Raw genomic sequence first — 17,520 nt, 5'->3', positions numbered from 1 at the left:
TTAGGGGCATTTTTATGGCAACACCAGTAACAATCAGGGTAGTGGATAACCTCTTCAGTTCTAGAAAATATCTACGTATGGCTCTAGGTGGTCTTTTCTGCAGTGTGAGTTCTGGACTATTGGCAGTAGTATCCACAAACCCATTAGATTTTCTTGTCCCGAATAAGTAATGTTCAGTCTTGGGATCCAACTCTACATCTATGAGACTGTGGAGCTTAGGTCTTCTGACCCACACCGGGACTGTACTCAGACTATGACTTCCAGAACTTTGAAACCTCGCTAACTGGGGACAAATCCAGATTAGGCTCAAAGGAAAATCGCCTTACAGAACAACTACCCCTATTCCCTACACGTGGTTTTGTCTGAATGCATGCATCGTGAGCAGCAACCGTACACAGAAAACAAGTCACAATACACATTTACATATTTTTATTTTTTTCCTTTTTTAGTGTCTTTTTACTTTTCTGTTGAGGGAAGGGGGGGGGGGGGGATGATCAATGTGCATGGTGTTCAAATCAGCTGAGAGAAATGGCGTCTTTGTTATGTAAGCGATTTTGGTTTCATCAGAAATGTGGGTCAGATTATATTTAAAGATGAGGTTTACAATTTGTCCAAGAAGTTATCCAGGGCTGGGACTCCTTCCTTCAAACCTTTACGTTTCCGGGTTTCTGCCACCACTTGGGATGGGCGAGTAGTGGTATCAAATGGATCTCCGGGCAGGATCTGCCAGTGGTCAAATACGCACTGTGGGAAGGCCTGACCTCCCGTGTTGGATCTAAGGTCCGCAGTGAAACCTACAAGGCAAAAAAACCATCATTAATGGAATAATCAGGAGTGCCGACGTTCAAACTCCATAATGGCAATGGCTGGAAATCTCCCTCTACAGCCAGATGTTCTGTCTGCACAACTATTCAGAACATCCAACATATTTCATATTGGGCGCGATTCATCCAGATCCGTGATATTCCCCTTGGTCTTGATGAAGGAGCTTGTAGGATTCAGTCACTTGTGATTCATTAAAACCTCCTAGTTTCATCACTGCTCATCGGACACACTGTGTGCCTCACCAGAAATCTTACTCCTATCCCCGGCATAGAGACCACCACAGCTCACCCTGGCCAGATAAGCTGTAGCCTTACGCTCACAGTTTGGCAAAGCTGGGAAAGACCAGTGTGAAAACGTTGTGCCTTTCAAAGCAATTTACACCAGAATTCTGGCAAAATTGCTCTGACTAATCCGGTTCTAAATCTCTACTGTCCAGTTATCATACATGAGCCCCCAGTATACTTTAAACTGAAAAAGGTGAACCTGGTTTTCTAAAAGCTTAAAGGGAGTCTGTCACCCCCAAAATCGTATATGAGCTGCGTCCACCTGCATCAGGGGCTTATCTATAGTATTCTGTAATGCTGTAGATAAGCCCCCGATGTAACCTGAAAGATGAGAAATAAAGGTTAGATTATACTCACCCAGGGGAGGTCCTGGTGCGGTCCAGGTCCGATGGGCGTCGCGGTCCGGTCCAGCGCCCATCTTCATACGATGACGTCCTCTTCTTGTCTTCACGCTGTGGCTCCGGCGCAGGCGTACTTTGTCTGCCCTGTTGAGGGCAGAGCAAAGAACTGCAGTGCGCAGGCGCCGGGCCTCTCTAACCTTTTCCAGCGCCTGCGCACTGCAGCACTTTGCTCTGCCCTCAACAGGGAAGACAAAGTACGCCTGCGCCGCAGCGTGAAGACAAGAGGATGTCATCGTATGAAGATGGGCGTTGCGGTCCGGTCCAGCGCCTGCTATCGGACCCGGACCGCCCTTGGTGAGTATAATATAACCTTTATTTCTTGTCTTTCAGGATACATTGGGGGCTTATCTACAGCATTACAGAATGCTGTAGATAAGCCCCTGATGCCGGTGGCCGTAGCTCATATAGGATTTTGGGGGGTGTCAGGTTCCCTTTAAACCCACTGATAGGTGCTAAAAATGAAAATATAATGAAAGCCTTCATTATATTTTTAGCACCTTTCAGTGGGATCAAGCTTTTAGAAAACAATGTTCACCTTTTGAGGATGGTGGCATGTGCCTTTGTAGGTCCTATACCAGGGCCGAGGCCTTCCTGTGGGCACGAGACGCCAGCCCCTAGTTCAGCTGGATCTGCGTCCTCGGAGACACATCCAGCTGAAGTGTATTGCAGTGCACAAACTGGCCAGGTCCGTGCGCCCCAATAGACCCTTCTGGTTAATAGAGGCCAGCATCCGGCGTCGGCGTACATGTGACTGTCTTGTGCACCTGTCGCTTGGACGCTGAGGTCAGCCATCGGCTTCAGAAGACAACGTGGCTCAGGGGAAGAAGGAAGCTTTTTTTTTTTTCCATGCGGTGAACATCAGCGGTGCACATCAGCGGTCCGGTCAGAATGGGGCACATATACAAGGATGAGGGCGCATATACCAGTAGGGGAGGGGGGGGGGCATATTCCTTTATGTCGGCAGTCTGGTACCCCTGCTCCTGTCTGTGGCGGCTCTCTGTAAGTGTTTTTTTCTCTTAACTAAAACTTCAGTATTCAGGTTAAAATTGCAGTGTAGGCAGTTTGCCATAAATAAGAGGATTTTGGGTTGCAGTTTGGGCACTCTGTCTCTTAAAAGGTTCACCATCACTGCCCTATGCCATTATATCGGTGAAGGAGGATATCTACTTCCTGTTTGGCCTATGCGAAACATCTGAACTGAAAGTCTAGCTATGGAAGAACTCACCGAAGGATTCATTGACGGGGAGATAAGCCTTCACGACAAACATGGGTGTTCCAGCCACCTGAGCCTCCTCAAAGACGTGTCCTCGTTTCCTGTTGAGTACGCCGTAGATGCCGCCAACCACCTGCTCTGGGCACTGTGCAAATAAAAAAAGGTGGCATATCAAATACTCGTCAACACTTAAAACTCCCTAAAACATATCAGCTGGAAAAATAAGACCTGACTGAAGGCTTGATTATCTGAGACCCACCTGAATCTCCACCAGGTAGATGGGCTCCATGAGCCTGGGTTGGGCTGTCAGGGCAGCAGCGTACAGCACCCTCCTAGCAGTGGGGATGATCTGGCCACCACCACGATGAATTGCGTCGGCATGCAGCGTGACATCGTGAATGTCAAACCTGGCACCTCTCATGTTCTCCTCACATAGAACTCCCTAAACAGAAATATTGAAAAAAAAAAAACCACTTAGATTTATCAGAAGAGGCAGAACATGTAAAGTTTTAGTGCACATGTATCCTGCACTTATTCTCATTGAAGACGGACATTATGCTAAAGTCACCTATCACAAGTGAATGGCACAAACCTCCTTGGTGGCCCACTGGAATCCAGCCACAACGCTGTCCTTGATCTCATTCAGGTACTGGACACCTTTTGTGATGTCAACTAACATGTTGGGTCCGGTTCCATCGGGACCGAAACACCAGATCTTTCTGGCCTCGGCCACATCCCACTCGTACTTTTCTGCCAGGTATCTGGCGCGCTGCTTCAACTCCTGCCTGGAACTGACATCTCCCTTGTCGATGTCTTCAGCCAGGCCGTCGGGGAAAGGTCGGGCCTTCATGTACAGACGGTTGTGCTTGTTGGGGGATTTGGACAAGCAGAGTTGGTCGGACTCCTCACCGACAGTCTCCCTGTATGATACAACGGGGTCCGATTTCTGAAAGAAAATGGTCAGCAATGACTTTTTTTTCCCCCCTTTTTTCTCAGTCAACCACATTGAGAAGCTGGCACATCCTTCCATTAATTTTTAGAAGTACTCTGCAATACTTATTTTCTTCTCTCGTGGCACTACAGGAGCATTGAACATTTGTTCGAGTTCCACCCAAAAATCAAATCAGATTACAGAGTGTCCTAACCGTCAGAAATCCTGCTATTGGATAGGAACCATTCTATTGTGAGGAACTGTCCAAATCAGAGGAGTCAAAGGATTTTTACCCAGTTTTATAAATGGGTATTGTCAGATAGTGCTTGGAAATACAAGCCATTTTGCAATTTACTGATTATTAAAGTGTTCAGCCATTCCTGAGATAATACTTTTATTTTGTTTACAGCTCGTTGCCTTGGAGACCGTCCACTGCTGTTAAACAGAAAACTATTACCGTAATATCTCAAGAACGGCTACAAATTTTAATCGGCAGTAAATTGCAAATAATTGTTCTTACAATAACTACCAATCAACATTTATCTGTGTAGCTGGAAATAACCCTTTAATGTTGGATGAATACACAGACTCTTGTAGTAGGACATTTACATGTACACCTTAAAACCAAGGATCAGACCAAACTTTCCATGTGTCTGAGGCAACGACTGGCATCTTACCTTGATGGGGATACATGCATGATCTTCTTCAAGGTCTTTAAGGCAGATTTCTAAATGTAATTCCCCGGCCCCTGCAATGATGTGTTCTCCAGATTCTTCAATTATACACTGAAAACAAAGAAAAAACAAACTGCAGTTTGTCATGGAACTACATCGTCAAATATTCTAGAAAACAGAGAACGTATCAGCCGAAAGATTTAAAAAAAAGCAAATTAATGAGATTGAGCAACTTCCCCAATCTTTTTTTGGAACAATTTATCCCTCTGTAAAAGCTAAAAATATAGAAATGGGTCCTAGTCTTGATGTTCTTCTCTTACCTGAACCATAGGATCAGACTTGGCCAGACGCTTCAAGCCTTCCACCAGTTTCGGGAGGTCGGCAGGATTCTTTGCCTCTACAGCAACACGTACGACGGGACTAACACTGAATTTCATCACCCTCATGTTGTGGGCATGCTCGAAGGTGGTGATTGTTCCAGTCTTCACCAGGAACTGGTCAACACCGACTAGGCCAACTATGTTGCCGCAAGGAACATCCTCAATGGGCTCGACATATCGCCCCATCATAAGGATGGTCCTGCAAGGTGGGACAGGAGAACAAAGAGCTTAGAAAGTCACCGTATTAAGAAGTGGGACAAGGCAGAGGAGCACTTACCTCTGAATAGGCTTCAAGTAGAGATCTTCCTTCTTTCCTGGAGTGTAGTTAGGACCCATAATTCGCACTTTCTGACCGGTTGACACAATTCCAGAAAAGACACGACCAAAGGCGTAGAATCGCCCCTTATCGGAGGTGGGAACCATCTTAGAGATGTACATCACCAGGGGACCCTTGGGGTCACAGTTTTTCACACCTACACAGAGAGTAAAATATTTTCTTAGATACTAGATGTAAGAGATTTAGAGATGTCCATTTTTAAATAAAATTTACAGAGGGGTGGACAATCCCCGCTAAAATTAACAGAGGGGTGGACAATTACCCAGAGCAACCTCATCATCAGGCGGCCCCTCGTACAGTAGCTCACACCGGTACCTCTGTGCTGTGACCGGGGAGGGTAGGTGGATGGTGATCATCTGTAACAAGGCTTCTCCGGCCGGCAGCCAGCGCCTCATCACCGCCTGCAGCACAGGAAAGCAGCAATATGTTAGTGCCGGAAATCAGACGGTCATCACCAAAAGAGGAAAGTAGTCAGCGTGAACAGTCGTCAGTGTCCACAGAAAGACAAGAGGAGCTAGAGAAAGTTAGAGGATAAAAAAAAGAAAATAATTCAGTAAGTGTTAGTGATGCCGGCAGACAAGTGACATGTGAAGGCGTTTATGTAACAGATGTATATTACAAAATGCCTTTAGTTTTCTCCAGTTAATGGGGGAGAGAAGAAAAAAATAATAATTAAAAGGGTCCCTGGGGGGCCGTATCCTCACCATTACACCATGTCACAATCTCAGATTTTTGCATCTGATTATCAAATGAAGGGGGTGCAGTAGTAGGACCAGGGGTGACTGGCAGCCATCTTTCAGGATATCTCCCCTCCACATTGGGAGGTAGGCAACGCTGATGATGCCCCTTCTAAAAAGTGGGAACCAAGAATTATGTGCGCGCCTGATTCCTTCCAGCATCTTGAGAAGACGTTATCAGTGCCCCTCACCTCCCAATGTGGAAGCGACTGGCACCGGAGCAACCCTTTAATGACGGGGCAGGGGTGATAAGTGGAACAGCTTTATCTATGGTGTCCGGTGAGAATATGACCCCCCTATTACACCGCTGCACCCCTATAAGTCGAATATGGTCACACCTTTGTGCTGCCGAATACCAGGGCGACGTCTGCTTACATTTCCCATCCGCGGTATCGGGGGTAACAGAGCCTGAAATAAAATGGCTTCCTGCCTGTCACTAAGACTTATTACTGTTGTCTTCCTAGGTGAGGGGAGAAAAAAAATAAAAGAAAATCGGACATCCCAAAATAATTCCCAGACCTAGATACTCTGGTTTGTGTGGATAATCCTAAATGGCTAAAAGAACACGGAGAGAGGTTGGTTATTGAAGTAACAACACACAGATTAGATCTCTAAGGTGACCGTATTGTGGACACAGCTCCAATGCAAACATTTTACATCTGCCCTAATGGTAATGATGGTAATAATGGTAATGATGACCACACAAAACTGGGGGGGAATCCCCAAACCGCAAACTGTAATCCGATCAGAGTAACAGCGCTGCCCGCGCCGGCCATCACTGCAGTCTGCTCCATTCATAGATGTCAAGAAAAAGGACGCAAATTCTTCTCCCAAGAAACTCTTTAACAGGTAACCTGTCCTCGGTTTCACGCTGCCCAAACCACAGGCAGCATGAATCAGATCCTGACTGCACACTTGAAGTCAGGTATATTTTGTCATCTGAAACACTCCCAACATTTCAGAGAAAGTATACATATAGATCAGTCTTCTCCCACCTCTGCTAGGAGAAAACAGCCGAAAAAGTATATTTTGCAATTGTGCAGCCAGGAACTGATTCATGCTGCCTGTGGTTTAGGCGTATAAATCAGGTGCCCTTTAAATTGTATTGATCCTGAGTTACATCCTGTATTATACTCCAGAGCTGCACTCACTATTCTGCTGGTGCAGTCACTGTGTACATACATTACTGATCCTGACTTACATCCTGTATTATACTCCAGAGCTGCACTCACTATTCTGCTGGTGCAGTCACTGTGTACATACATTACATTACTAATCCTGAGTTACATCCTGTATTATACTCCAGAGCTGCACTCACTATTCTGCTAGAGTCACTGCGCACATACATCACATTCTGAGTTGCCTGATTTATTATATTTCAGAGCTGCACTCTCTAAAATACAGCCAGCAGAAAAGAGACAGGTAATAAGCATGTGGACACGTCACCACCTTGGGTCAGCTAATACTTTCCATACATCAGACGATTTCACTTGTATAACAAGTATAGAGCCAGAAAGGCATGCTGTGAGAGTTCTGCTCTGAAGCCATCAGAATGGTGCAGCTCAGGGCCATATTACAGGCTGTAATATTACAGTACTTTATGGCATTCAGAGGTGGTCATACGTATATAATAGGAGGGTCCGGACCATAGTCTGTCAGTGGAGGTGGACATTTACCTTGAGAAGCTGTTTTCCTTCCTTATCTCGGTCCTCAGAGTCCAGCTTGATGTCCAGTTTTTCAACCAATTTGGCAGTCTCCTCTTTCTTAAAGTTCATGATGGCGTCAAATATCTGGAGGGTAAATGGCAGTGAGTGACATGGTGGCCAGGAGGCGCAGCACACAACATAGTGCAGTACATGCCAAGCAGACATCCGTTACCTTGAAGATGGGGTCCAGGATGAGCTGGCTGAAGGTGCGCGGCAGCTTCTTTCCGTCAGCATTGCTTGCAGTTTTGCTGAATTTTCCGCATGCGGGATCAAAATACCTGAAAACAAAAGATTATAGGAAGCGTCCGCAGTCAGCTGGGTGCAGTCTATGACCACTCGCTTTATGCTCCTAGCCACAGAGGTAACTTCTCCACTGCCCCCTGCTGGTTTCTATGGGATGTATTTACGGCTAGCCCCCCCATTACCCCTTGAGGTCTTTATACCATTACATACTTGTCTCCCCATAGTTTCTTCATCATGTCTTCCACTTTCTTTGCTCGCTCTGCTGGAGGGAGCTGGGCCTTCTCGCCTTTGGCAGCAAATTTGGCGACGTACATTTCTGCAAACTGCTTGAGGGTGAAGGCCCAACCGTGCAGACCAGAGCCAAAGCCGACCGTGCCGATCACCGGGTCGATCTATCGATAGAAAAGTAAGATGGGGAGTTACAGAGGCGGCCGCGGTATAAGCTGCACCCTCCCTCCTGCTGGCAGATACAGGACCCCACAGAGGAGATCGAAGCCGGAGGTCACCTCTCAGGTCTCCTTACCATGATGTTGCCCATGGGGCCGGCTTCTCCCTCCCCATACGTAGAGATGATGACGTTGACGTTCTCCACTATCCTCTGAAAGGTCAGGTACAATTCCTCGGGTTCCAGCTGCAGCTCCAGCAGCGCTCGGTCCATTTTGTTCATCATGAGAACTGGTTTGATCCGTTCAGCAATGGCTTGTCGCAAAACCGTTTCAGTCTGAACGCAAACACCTAAAAACAGAGGAATCATTAAAAAAAACAAAACAAAAAGAAAAACACACAACATGGAGGATAAGACACGAGAAGGGTTCACAGATGTGCAAAAATGTAAAAGGATCTGTGAGAAGAACTCATAACTCAAGAAAGCTTGGACTCTACAAAGAGGGATGGTGCGCGCTCGGGTTGAGATTGTGGCCTCACCTTGTGCACAGCAAAAGTGGAGATCACAAGTGTTAAACACTAACACATGACGGGCCAAAAAAAGAAATGAAAAATTAAGAGAAGGGTTTTCCAACAATTTCGATTAGCAGGCTACCCTACAGTGGCACAGCCCATACATCTTACATATTGAGCACTTGGTTGGCAGGCAGACAGCCCCTTTATGGCCGCAGATGATCTAGGATTAGCCAATAGCTGTCCTTTTGATACAGTAAATTGCCAAAAACAAGTTCAAATAATCCTAGGGGGCTGAAATCTTGACTGAAAGGGGGTGTTCACTACTCAGATAGTGATAACCCATCCATAAAATAGGTCATCGACATCAGATCGGCGGGGTCAGATGTTAGCTTGCAGGTCCGGCATTCGCCAGATGTAAACAGCGTGTGGAGTCGGGACAGCACAGCTCCATACACCGTGCTGACATCGTTCAAGTAGTAAAGATCAGTTTCTATTGATGTGAATGTGATCCGAGTGCAGCAAGTAATAAGAACATGGTGGGCTGGTTGGAATAATGACAAGGACAGAAGGAAATTGTGGGCGTCCACAGGAAAGGTGTCAAGTGTATGATCAATAGGTGCCTCGGACAAAGGGTGCCGTGGCCCCAAGTGCAGTGAAGGAGAAATACGGGACCCTTGAGGAGTCTTGAGGGGCATCAGCCAAGCAGCATGTCTCCTTACCTGATACACAGTCCACGACCACAAGAGCGCCGTCTGTAACACGGAGTGCGGCCGTCACTTCTGATGAAAAGTCCACGTGCCCAGGGGAATCTATGAGGTTTATAAGGAAACCAGAGCCATCCTTGCACTGCTTGATAAAAGCCAAGTCGTTGTCCGATAGTTCGTAGTACATGGAGATCGCCCTACAGAGAAAACACAAGAGCCTGATGAGAGCGGCATCCACGGCGTGAGCGCGGGGGGGCAGAAATCACGGGGGGCAGAAAATAGAGATAACCAGCACTCAGACGCTGGACCTCCGTCCTCCATATTATTTATTCAGCCAAAAGGGAACAGAAAAGCGGCGCTGGCACAAAGAATGAAGTGTACAGGGCACAATGTAAGGATGTAACGGGATAAATCTGGAAAATGTAGAAAGTTTCCAAAGAAGAGACAGTAATGTTTGCCAGTCCCTGCTCATATACTATCCAAACGTAATGAGTATGGGGGCGACTCTTCCCTGCCAGATTATGTAGAGTAAATAACCGGTAGAACTACAAAAAAGAGAAAGTTGCCAGAGATGTCCAACAGCATCTTACTCTTTACTCAAAAAAGCTAATCAGATCTTTGGGAAGCATCAGGAAGACAGCAGATGGTCAGACAAGAGCTATTCAGGATGTTTGGGGACCTTAAAACGGTTATTCCACATTTCCATTGATGAATATTTTCAGGTAGTTCTTGTAAAAATAAGCAACATTGTAATTTACTGCTTATTAAAATTTGCAGCCGTTCTTGAGATATTAAGACTTATTTATTTCTTGTTGTCTTGGAGACCGACCACCACTGCTAGACAGAATCTGTGTAGTGCTCACAAGCTCTTTTCTGTTGCACCTATCACGTGGCGAGGATCGCGGGAGCTTGCGGTTACCCCCCAATTTGCAGCATAGCTTCAGCACAGTAACAGCATGCACCCACCATCTTGGCCAGCTTGTAAGCCCTACACAGATTATGTTGTCAAGCAGCGGTGGTCCGTCTCCAAGGCAACGAGTTGTTAACACTTTTTGTCTTTTAATATCTCAAGAACGGCTACAAATTTTAATAAGCAGCAAATTGCAAAATTGCTTGTTTTTACAAGTGCTATCTGGCAATACCAATTTTTGAAGATAATAATAATAATAATTTCATTTATATAGCGCCAACATATTCAGCAGCGCTTGAAGATAGAAATAGCCCCTTAAACAAGCTCAGAATTGAAGATTACTTTTACATCTGAAAGTCCTCTGCCTCCGGAGCTTGTAGGATTCAGGATTTCTGCAGTCCTGAGAGCACAGACATTTCTGGGCACGGGGATTAGTAAAAGTGTCCCTGGCAGAACGGGTTGGCCCAGGACGGGCAGGGCAGTGTAGGAGTAGTTATTCCGTCTGATATCGGACACACGAGCCCCCCGGTAGTGAAATTTGTTCTGTAAATGAAGGAAGAGTCTAAAAATACCCTCAGCTTATCGCCTTGGCACAGGGCAGCAACAAAAATATGTATCCATGTGATGGAGAAACCTAATCCTGCAGCCGAGAGGAGGGTGAAGCAAAGCCCTCCTGACTCAGCAGCTCGTCCACAGAGACCCCCAGAGGAGAGAAGACCTCCATCTACTATACTGCGCTAGGCTGAAACGTGTGGGAACTAAATAACCCAGCGCAACAGGAAACTTCTACAATAAAGGAAATGCTTAAATAGCAACTCCAAAAAAAAAAAAAAAAAAAAAAAGAAGGAGACGTAAATGATTCATATGGTGCATGAGCAAGCTGTCTGAGGAACTCCCCACTCACCCCACTGCCCCCAGTGTCTGGCTACAGCCGGGGACACGATCACATGAAATAATGCATACACATACCCGGGAAGTGAGTAATAAAAGATGGAAATCTGCTTGGCAGCATGTTGTGCACACAGCTTCTAAGCAGATCTATGTGTCACTATGGTTACAGACTACAACCCAACCATATGCAGTTAGGTTAAAGGGATTGGATATGCAATCACAAAATGATTGTTGGGAGCCTGAACTCTGGAATCCCCATCTACCCCAAGAATAACGGAGCATAAATGTGTGGCCTGAAATATACCATACTTTACTTAGATAGGAATTACCCTTTAGGCAATCATGTGTTAGTCACCCCGTGCCCCTTGTTCTGCCGCTCCGCCAGTCACCCCGTGCCCCTTGTTCTGCCGCTCCGCCAGTCACCCCGTGCCCCTTGTTCTGCCGCTCCACCAGTCACCCCGTGCCCCTTGTTCTGCCGCTCCACCAGTCACCCCGTGCCCCTTGTTCTGCCGCTCCGACAGTCACCCCGTGCCCCTTGTTCTGCCGCTCCGACAGTCACCCCGTGCCCCTTGTTCTGCCGCTCCGACAGTCACCCCGTGCCCCTTGTTCTGCCGCTCCGACAGTCACCCCGTGCCTCTTGTTCTGCCGCTCCGACAATCACCCCGTGCCCCTTGTTCTGCCGCTCCGACAGTCACCCCGTGCCCCTTGTTCTGCCGCTCCGACAGTCACCCCGTGCCCCTTGTTCTGCCGCTCCGACAGTCACCCCGTACCCCTTGTTCTGCCGCTCCGACATTCAACCCGTGCCCCTTGTTCTGCCGCTCCGACATTCACCCCGTGCCCCTTGTTCTGCTGCTCCGAAAGTCACCCCGTGCCCCTTGTTCTGCCGCTGACAGTCACCCCGTGCCCCTTGTTCTGCCGCTCCGACATTCAACCCGTGCCCCTTGTTCTGCCGCTCCGAAAGTCACCCCGTGCCCCTTGTTCTGCTGCTCCGAAAGTCACCCCGTGCCCCTTGTTCTGCCGCTGACAGTCACCCCGTGCCCCTTGTTCTGCCGCTCTGACAGTCACCCTGTGCCCCCCTGTTGTGCTGCTCCCCCAGTTACCCCGTGACACCCATTCTACTAGTCTGAAGGTTATCAATAAAAGGATAAAGTAAATAAAGTTAAACAAGCCTACAGCATCAGACTACACATGGTTCGTTTCTACACCGTAACCCTGGTGACACACACCCGTAACCCTGGTGACACACACCCGTAACCCTGGTGACACACACCCGTAACCCTGGTGACACACACCCGTAACCCTGGTGACACACACCCGTAACCCTGGTGACACACACCCGTAACCCTGGTGACACACACCCGTAACCCTGGTGACACACACCCGTAACCCTGGTGACACACACCCGTAACCATAGTGACAGCTCAGCGGAGGAGCTGTAAACACGATACAATAGAAGATTTTTAATCAGGTCTGTTGGAAAAACTGGGGCAATAAAAAGAAAAGCCGCAGCAGAACGGAGAAGGGCTGGGCCGGCCGGCCGATCTTGAGGAACTTACGTAGACTTAATGGTGATGCAGCGTTCTTGTTCGTCTTTACGTGTGTCTGTGAAACGCGTTTCTCCGGCGCGGGCAGAAGCGATGATGCCGGCTTTACACACCAAAGAGTCAGTCAGGGTGGATTTGCCGTGGTCGACATGAGCAATCACAGACATGTTTCTGATGTTGGACTTTTTGTCCATGATCGCTCGGATCTGGTCTACGGTGAAGTTCACCTGTCATGGAAGCAAAATGGAACTTAGTGTTCAGGAAGCAACTAAAACTACGGTTCTCTGCAAACACACGGTCAGAGAGACAATATGGAGGACACTGCCTCACCAAGAGACCCTGCACCAGTCATAGCGGGACCCCTAGATAGAATTCCATCTGACCCTCCGTGGGATGAGGCGCAGAAGTAAGTACACCCATCTGAAGAATTAGCTTTTCACATCCAAACCCATTTCAACAGAGCACAACAATGCGATCCTTCGCAGACCCTCTAAGAAATGAGTAGGTCCCCTCGTAAACCTTACCCCACCACCTCTGAGCCAGGAGGCCCAAGGGTCAACACTTCTGCTGAAACACAGGAGCCCACCTTGCACCAGTCTTTACCATAAGGCTCACCCACATATTGGAGCTGTGCAGAAAGGGCCCGGGGGCACCCTAGAAAGCCCCCACCTGATATCTGAAAGGGGCATCCAAAAAGAGCAACACCAGAAAAATAAAGGATCCTTGTGACAAACACACATGGAACATGAGCACGTGGTGACGTGAGTAATGAGGAGCCGCGTGATTACACTGCAGACATCTGATTGCCAAGACAGATTCACTGACAATTGTAATAGCCGGGGGTCCAGGAGACTGCAAGTACAAGCCCACGCCCCGGACCCCTACACATTAGATGGCTGTCAGTCGAACTAAGCTTCATCTGATCATTTGGCAGTCAGGCATCCCCGATGTCTATTCCGTATGCAGGAGCGCGCTCGGTGCAATACATCTGGAAAACCAAAGCAATGAGCAGAAGAAAAAATATTGAAAAACCAGCTCACCTACTAGGCATTTGTTGTGGGGAAGCCCGGATAACGTGCAGTCTTCACGTGAAACAATGGAGAAAATAGGAGAAAGAATCCAGCTTCCAAAAATATCAAAATTTATTGAAGATAAAATCCAAAATCCAAAAACATGGTTCACAGGAGAGAGAGTAGCAGCATGCTGCCATTTCTTCTCCTGTGAACCATGTTTTTGGATTTTGGATTTTATCTTCAATAAATTTTGATATTTTTGGAAGCTGGATTCTTTCTCCTATTTTCTCCAAAGCAATCAGCAGTCAGCAAGCGACATCTCTCCCACCCATCAGTCGGCCGGAGCCCCCATACACCTTAGGCTGCCGTCACACGTTCAGTATTTGGTCAGTATTTTACATCAGTATTTGTAAGCCAAAACCAGGAGTGGGTGATAAATACAGAAGTGGTGCATATGTTTCTGTTATACTTTTCCTCTGATTGTTCCACTCCTGGTTTTGGCTACAAATACCGATGTAAAATACTGACCAAATCCTGATAGTGTGACGGCAGCCTTAAGCCCCCGTCTCACATAGCGAGATCGCTAGCGATATCGCTGCTGAGTCACAAGTTTTGTGACGCAACAGCGACCTCAGTAGCGATCTCGCTATGTGTGACACGTACCAGCGATCAGGCCCCTGCTGTGAGATCGCTGGTCGTGTCGGAATGGCCTGGACCTTTTTTTGGTCGCTGAGGTCCCGCTGACATCGCTGAATCGGTGTGTGTGACACCGATCTAGCGATGTCTTCACTGGTAACCAGGGTAAACATCGGGTTACTAAGCGCAGGGCCGCGCTTAGTAACCCGATGTTTACCCTGGTTACCAGCGTAAATGTAAAAAAAAAAACAAACAGTACATACTTGCCATCTGATGTCCGTCAGGTCCCTTGCCGTCTGCTTCCTGCTCTGACTGAGATCCGGCCGTACAGCGAGAGCGCAGCACAGCAGTGACGTCACCGCTGCGCTCTCGCTGTACGGCTGCTCAGTCAGAGCAGGAAGCAGACGGCGATGGACCTGACGGACATCAGATGGTGAGTATGTAGTGTTTGGTTTTTTTTACATTTACGCTGGTAACCAGGGTAAACATCGGGTTACTAAGCGCGGCCCTGCGCTTAGTAACCCGATGTTTACCCTGGTTACCCGGGTGCTGCAGGGGGACTTCGGCATCGTTGAAGACAGTTTCAACGATGCCGAAGTCGTTCCCCTGATCGTTGGTCGCTGGAGAGCGGTCTGTGTGACAGCTCCCCAGCGACCACACAACGACTTACCAACGATCACGGCCAGGTTGTATCGCTGGTCGTGATCGTTGGTAAATCGCTAAGTGAGACGGGGCCTTTAGACTTTTGCCAAACCTTTTGGAGGGTGCGACCAACATGAATCTAATGGGTGCATTTACTCTAGTGGGCTGCATTAGGCCCAAGACCTACCAGAGGTCCAGAGCACAACCCCAGCAAGGGGCACGATAACATCACTATACTGACACATGCAAGTACAGCAAGAGCAGAGAATGACTGAGGGGGTCACCACGCACTGTGGGATCAGTGTGAGGAGCGCAAGGGGCATCTTATCTATTTACTGGCACAAATGGGGCACTATAGAAAACAGTGTGGGATCTCAAATGGGGGCACTATTACCACACAAAAGCACATAGAGGGGGGGATAAACACCAGGCGGAGGCACAGATGCTATGTACTGTATATACACAGTGACTGCACCAGCAGAATAGTGAGTGCAGCTCTGGGGTATAATACAGGATGTAACTCAGGATCAGTAATGTAATGTATGTACACAGTGACTGCACCAGCAGAATAGTGAGTGCAGCTCTGGGGTATAATACAGGATGTAACTCAGGATCAGTAATGTAATGTAATGTACACAGTGACTGCACCAGCAGAATAGTGAGTGCAGCTCTGGGGTATAATACAGGATGTAACTCAGGATCAGTAATGTAATATATGTGCACAGTGACTGCACCAGCAGAATAGTGAGTGCAGCTCTGGGGTATAATACAGGATGTAACTCAGGATCAGTAATGTAATGTATGTACACAATGACTGCACCAGCAGAATAGTGAGTGCAGCTCTGGGGTATAATACAGGATGTAACTCAGGATCAGTAATGTAATGTATGTACACAGTGACTGCACCAGCAGAATAGTGAGTGCAGCTCTGGGGTATAATACAGGATGTAACTCAGGATCAGTACTGTAATGTATGTACACAATGACTGCACCAGCAGAATAGTGAGAGCAGCTCTGGAGTATAATACAGGATGTAACTCAGGATCAGTAATGTAATGTATGTACACAGTGACTGCACCAGCAGAATAGTGAGTGCAGCTCTGGAGTATAATACAGGGTGTAACTCAGGATCAGTAATGTAATGTATGTACACAGTGACTGCACCAGCAGAATAGTGAGAGCAGCTCTGGAGTATAATACAGGGTGTAACTCAGGATCAGTAATGTAATGTATGTACACAGTGACTGCACCAGGAGAATAGTGAGTGCAGCTCTGGGGTATAATACAGGATCAGTGATGTAATTACTGGTGTGTCCCCAGTGGCTGATGTCACCACCCGTTGCCAGTCCCAGGGCCCCTAGTATAACTGCTGGCAGTCCCGGGGCCCCTAGTATAACTGCTGGCAGTCCCGGGGCCATAGTACCAGTACTGCACCTTGTCCTCTGTTATGTAATGTGACATCACTGAGGAGTCGGATCCTTCCTGCCATCACACAGTGTCAGCCATTAGCAGTGACCGGTCAGCACGGTGCAGGCTCCCGGCAGTGTGTGGGACAGACGGACGGTCAGACAGACACACAGCCCTCAGTTCAGTGCCGGCTCCCTCCTTCCCCGTGCCTCTGCTGCAGTGCAGACAGATATGACAGCTGATCCCAGTATAAAATGGCGGCATCCCAGGCGGCGGAGCGCGGGGAGTCCGGAGCCTTCTCTATCCCCGCACCGGTGAGGGTCCGCCAGGCTGTGACACGGCCGCCTCCCCGCCAGCACTCACCATGATGGCGGATGTCTCCGGATTCCCCGGGCAGAGCGAAGCAGGAGCCGCCTCACAGCAGGACGACTCGGGAAGAAGGAGGAGGCGGGGCGATGACGTCACTCAGAGACTACTGCGCAATGGCTGCTGGGAGAAAGGGGTGAGACGGAGACTGGCGGACAATGTATCCATGACAACCTGACGCAGCCTCCGCTGCAGAGGGGGGCCGTCTGATGCCGCAGCCTGTGCCGAGCGCGGGGGATGATGGGAGCGGCGGTGTGTGCACAGCCCGGCAGTGTCGCACTGCTGCAGAATCTCCCTGCTGCTGACCCCAGGCAAAGGGCATGTGACACTGCCGCCTGTAGGTGGCGCACTGCAAGCACAAGTGTAATGTGCGACCCCAAATACAGACCGTGCTGCCCCCCAGATACAGGCTCCAGAGGACAGCGACCAAAATATATGCAGGCTGACCCCGAAATAAAAGCTGTCTGTACCCCAACTAGTGACCAGACAGGAGCCCAGTGACCTCCTACCTGCGGGACCCCCAGTACACACCCTGCCACACTGTGAAGTTGTGCCCGTTCTGTACTTTCACACTAGCGTCGTGCACTGCGTCGCTATGCGTCGTTTTGTAGAAAAAACGCATGCTGCAAAAGTGCTTGCAGGATGCGTTTTTTCTCCATAGACTTGTATTAGCGACGCAGTGCGAAGGTTGCGTCGTGTTGCGTCGGTCCGTCACCACCAAAAAAGTTGCATGTAACTTTTTTGGTGCGTCGTTCCCGTCTTTTCCGACCGCGCAT

At 48.4% G+C, this 17,520-nt stretch overlaps 1 protein-coding gene across 1 annotated transcript; it reads right to left on the bottom strand.

Annotated features, from left to right (window-relative positions):
- Nucleotides 1–479: 479 nt before the first annotated feature.
- On the bottom strand, nt 480–16,878 carry LOC143804975 (elongation factor 2-like). The gene is made up of 15 exons (XM_077283659.1): nt 16,742–16,878; nt 12,693–12,907; nt 9,351–9,532; nt 8,255–8,466; nt 7,942–8,123; nt 7,661–7,766; nt 7,459–7,572; nt 5,308–5,446; nt 4,986–5,181; nt 4,649–4,907; nt 4,332–4,439; nt 3,316–3,669; nt 2,983–3,165; nt 2,736–2,868; nt 480–794 (listed from the first exon to the last, which is right to left on the bottom strand). The coding sequence occupies exons 1-15, from the start codon at nt 16,742–16,744 to the stop codon at nt 601–603; spliced, it is 2,580 nt and encodes an 859-aa protein (XP_077139774.1). The 5' UTR covers nt 16,745–16,878; the 3' UTR covers nt 480–600.
- Nucleotides 16,879–17,520: the final 642 nt, after the last annotated feature.

The sequence above is a fragment of the Ranitomeya variabilis genome, chromosome 1 (genome assembly GCF_051348905.1).
Source record: "Ranitomeya variabilis isolate aRanVar5 chromosome 1, aRanVar5.hap1, whole genome shotgun sequence".
Taxonomy (NCBI): domain Eukaryota; kingdom Metazoa; phylum Chordata; class Amphibia; order Anura; family Dendrobatidae; genus Ranitomeya; species Ranitomeya variabilis.
Note: the sequence above shows the minus strand (reverse complement) of the source record. Positions and strands in the feature narration are given on the sequence as shown.

Coding starts and splice junctions, on each gene's coding strand:
- LOC143804975 (XM_077283659.1), bottom strand. Junction 8,467..9,350: donor GGTCGTGGACTGTGTATCAG/GTAAGGAGACAT, acceptor CTCTGTTTTTAG/GTGTTTGCGTTCAGACTGAA. Junction 7,573..7,660: donor TCCTGGACCCCATCTTCAAG/GTAACGGATGTC, acceptor TTTACCCTCCAG/ATATTTGACGCCATCATGAA.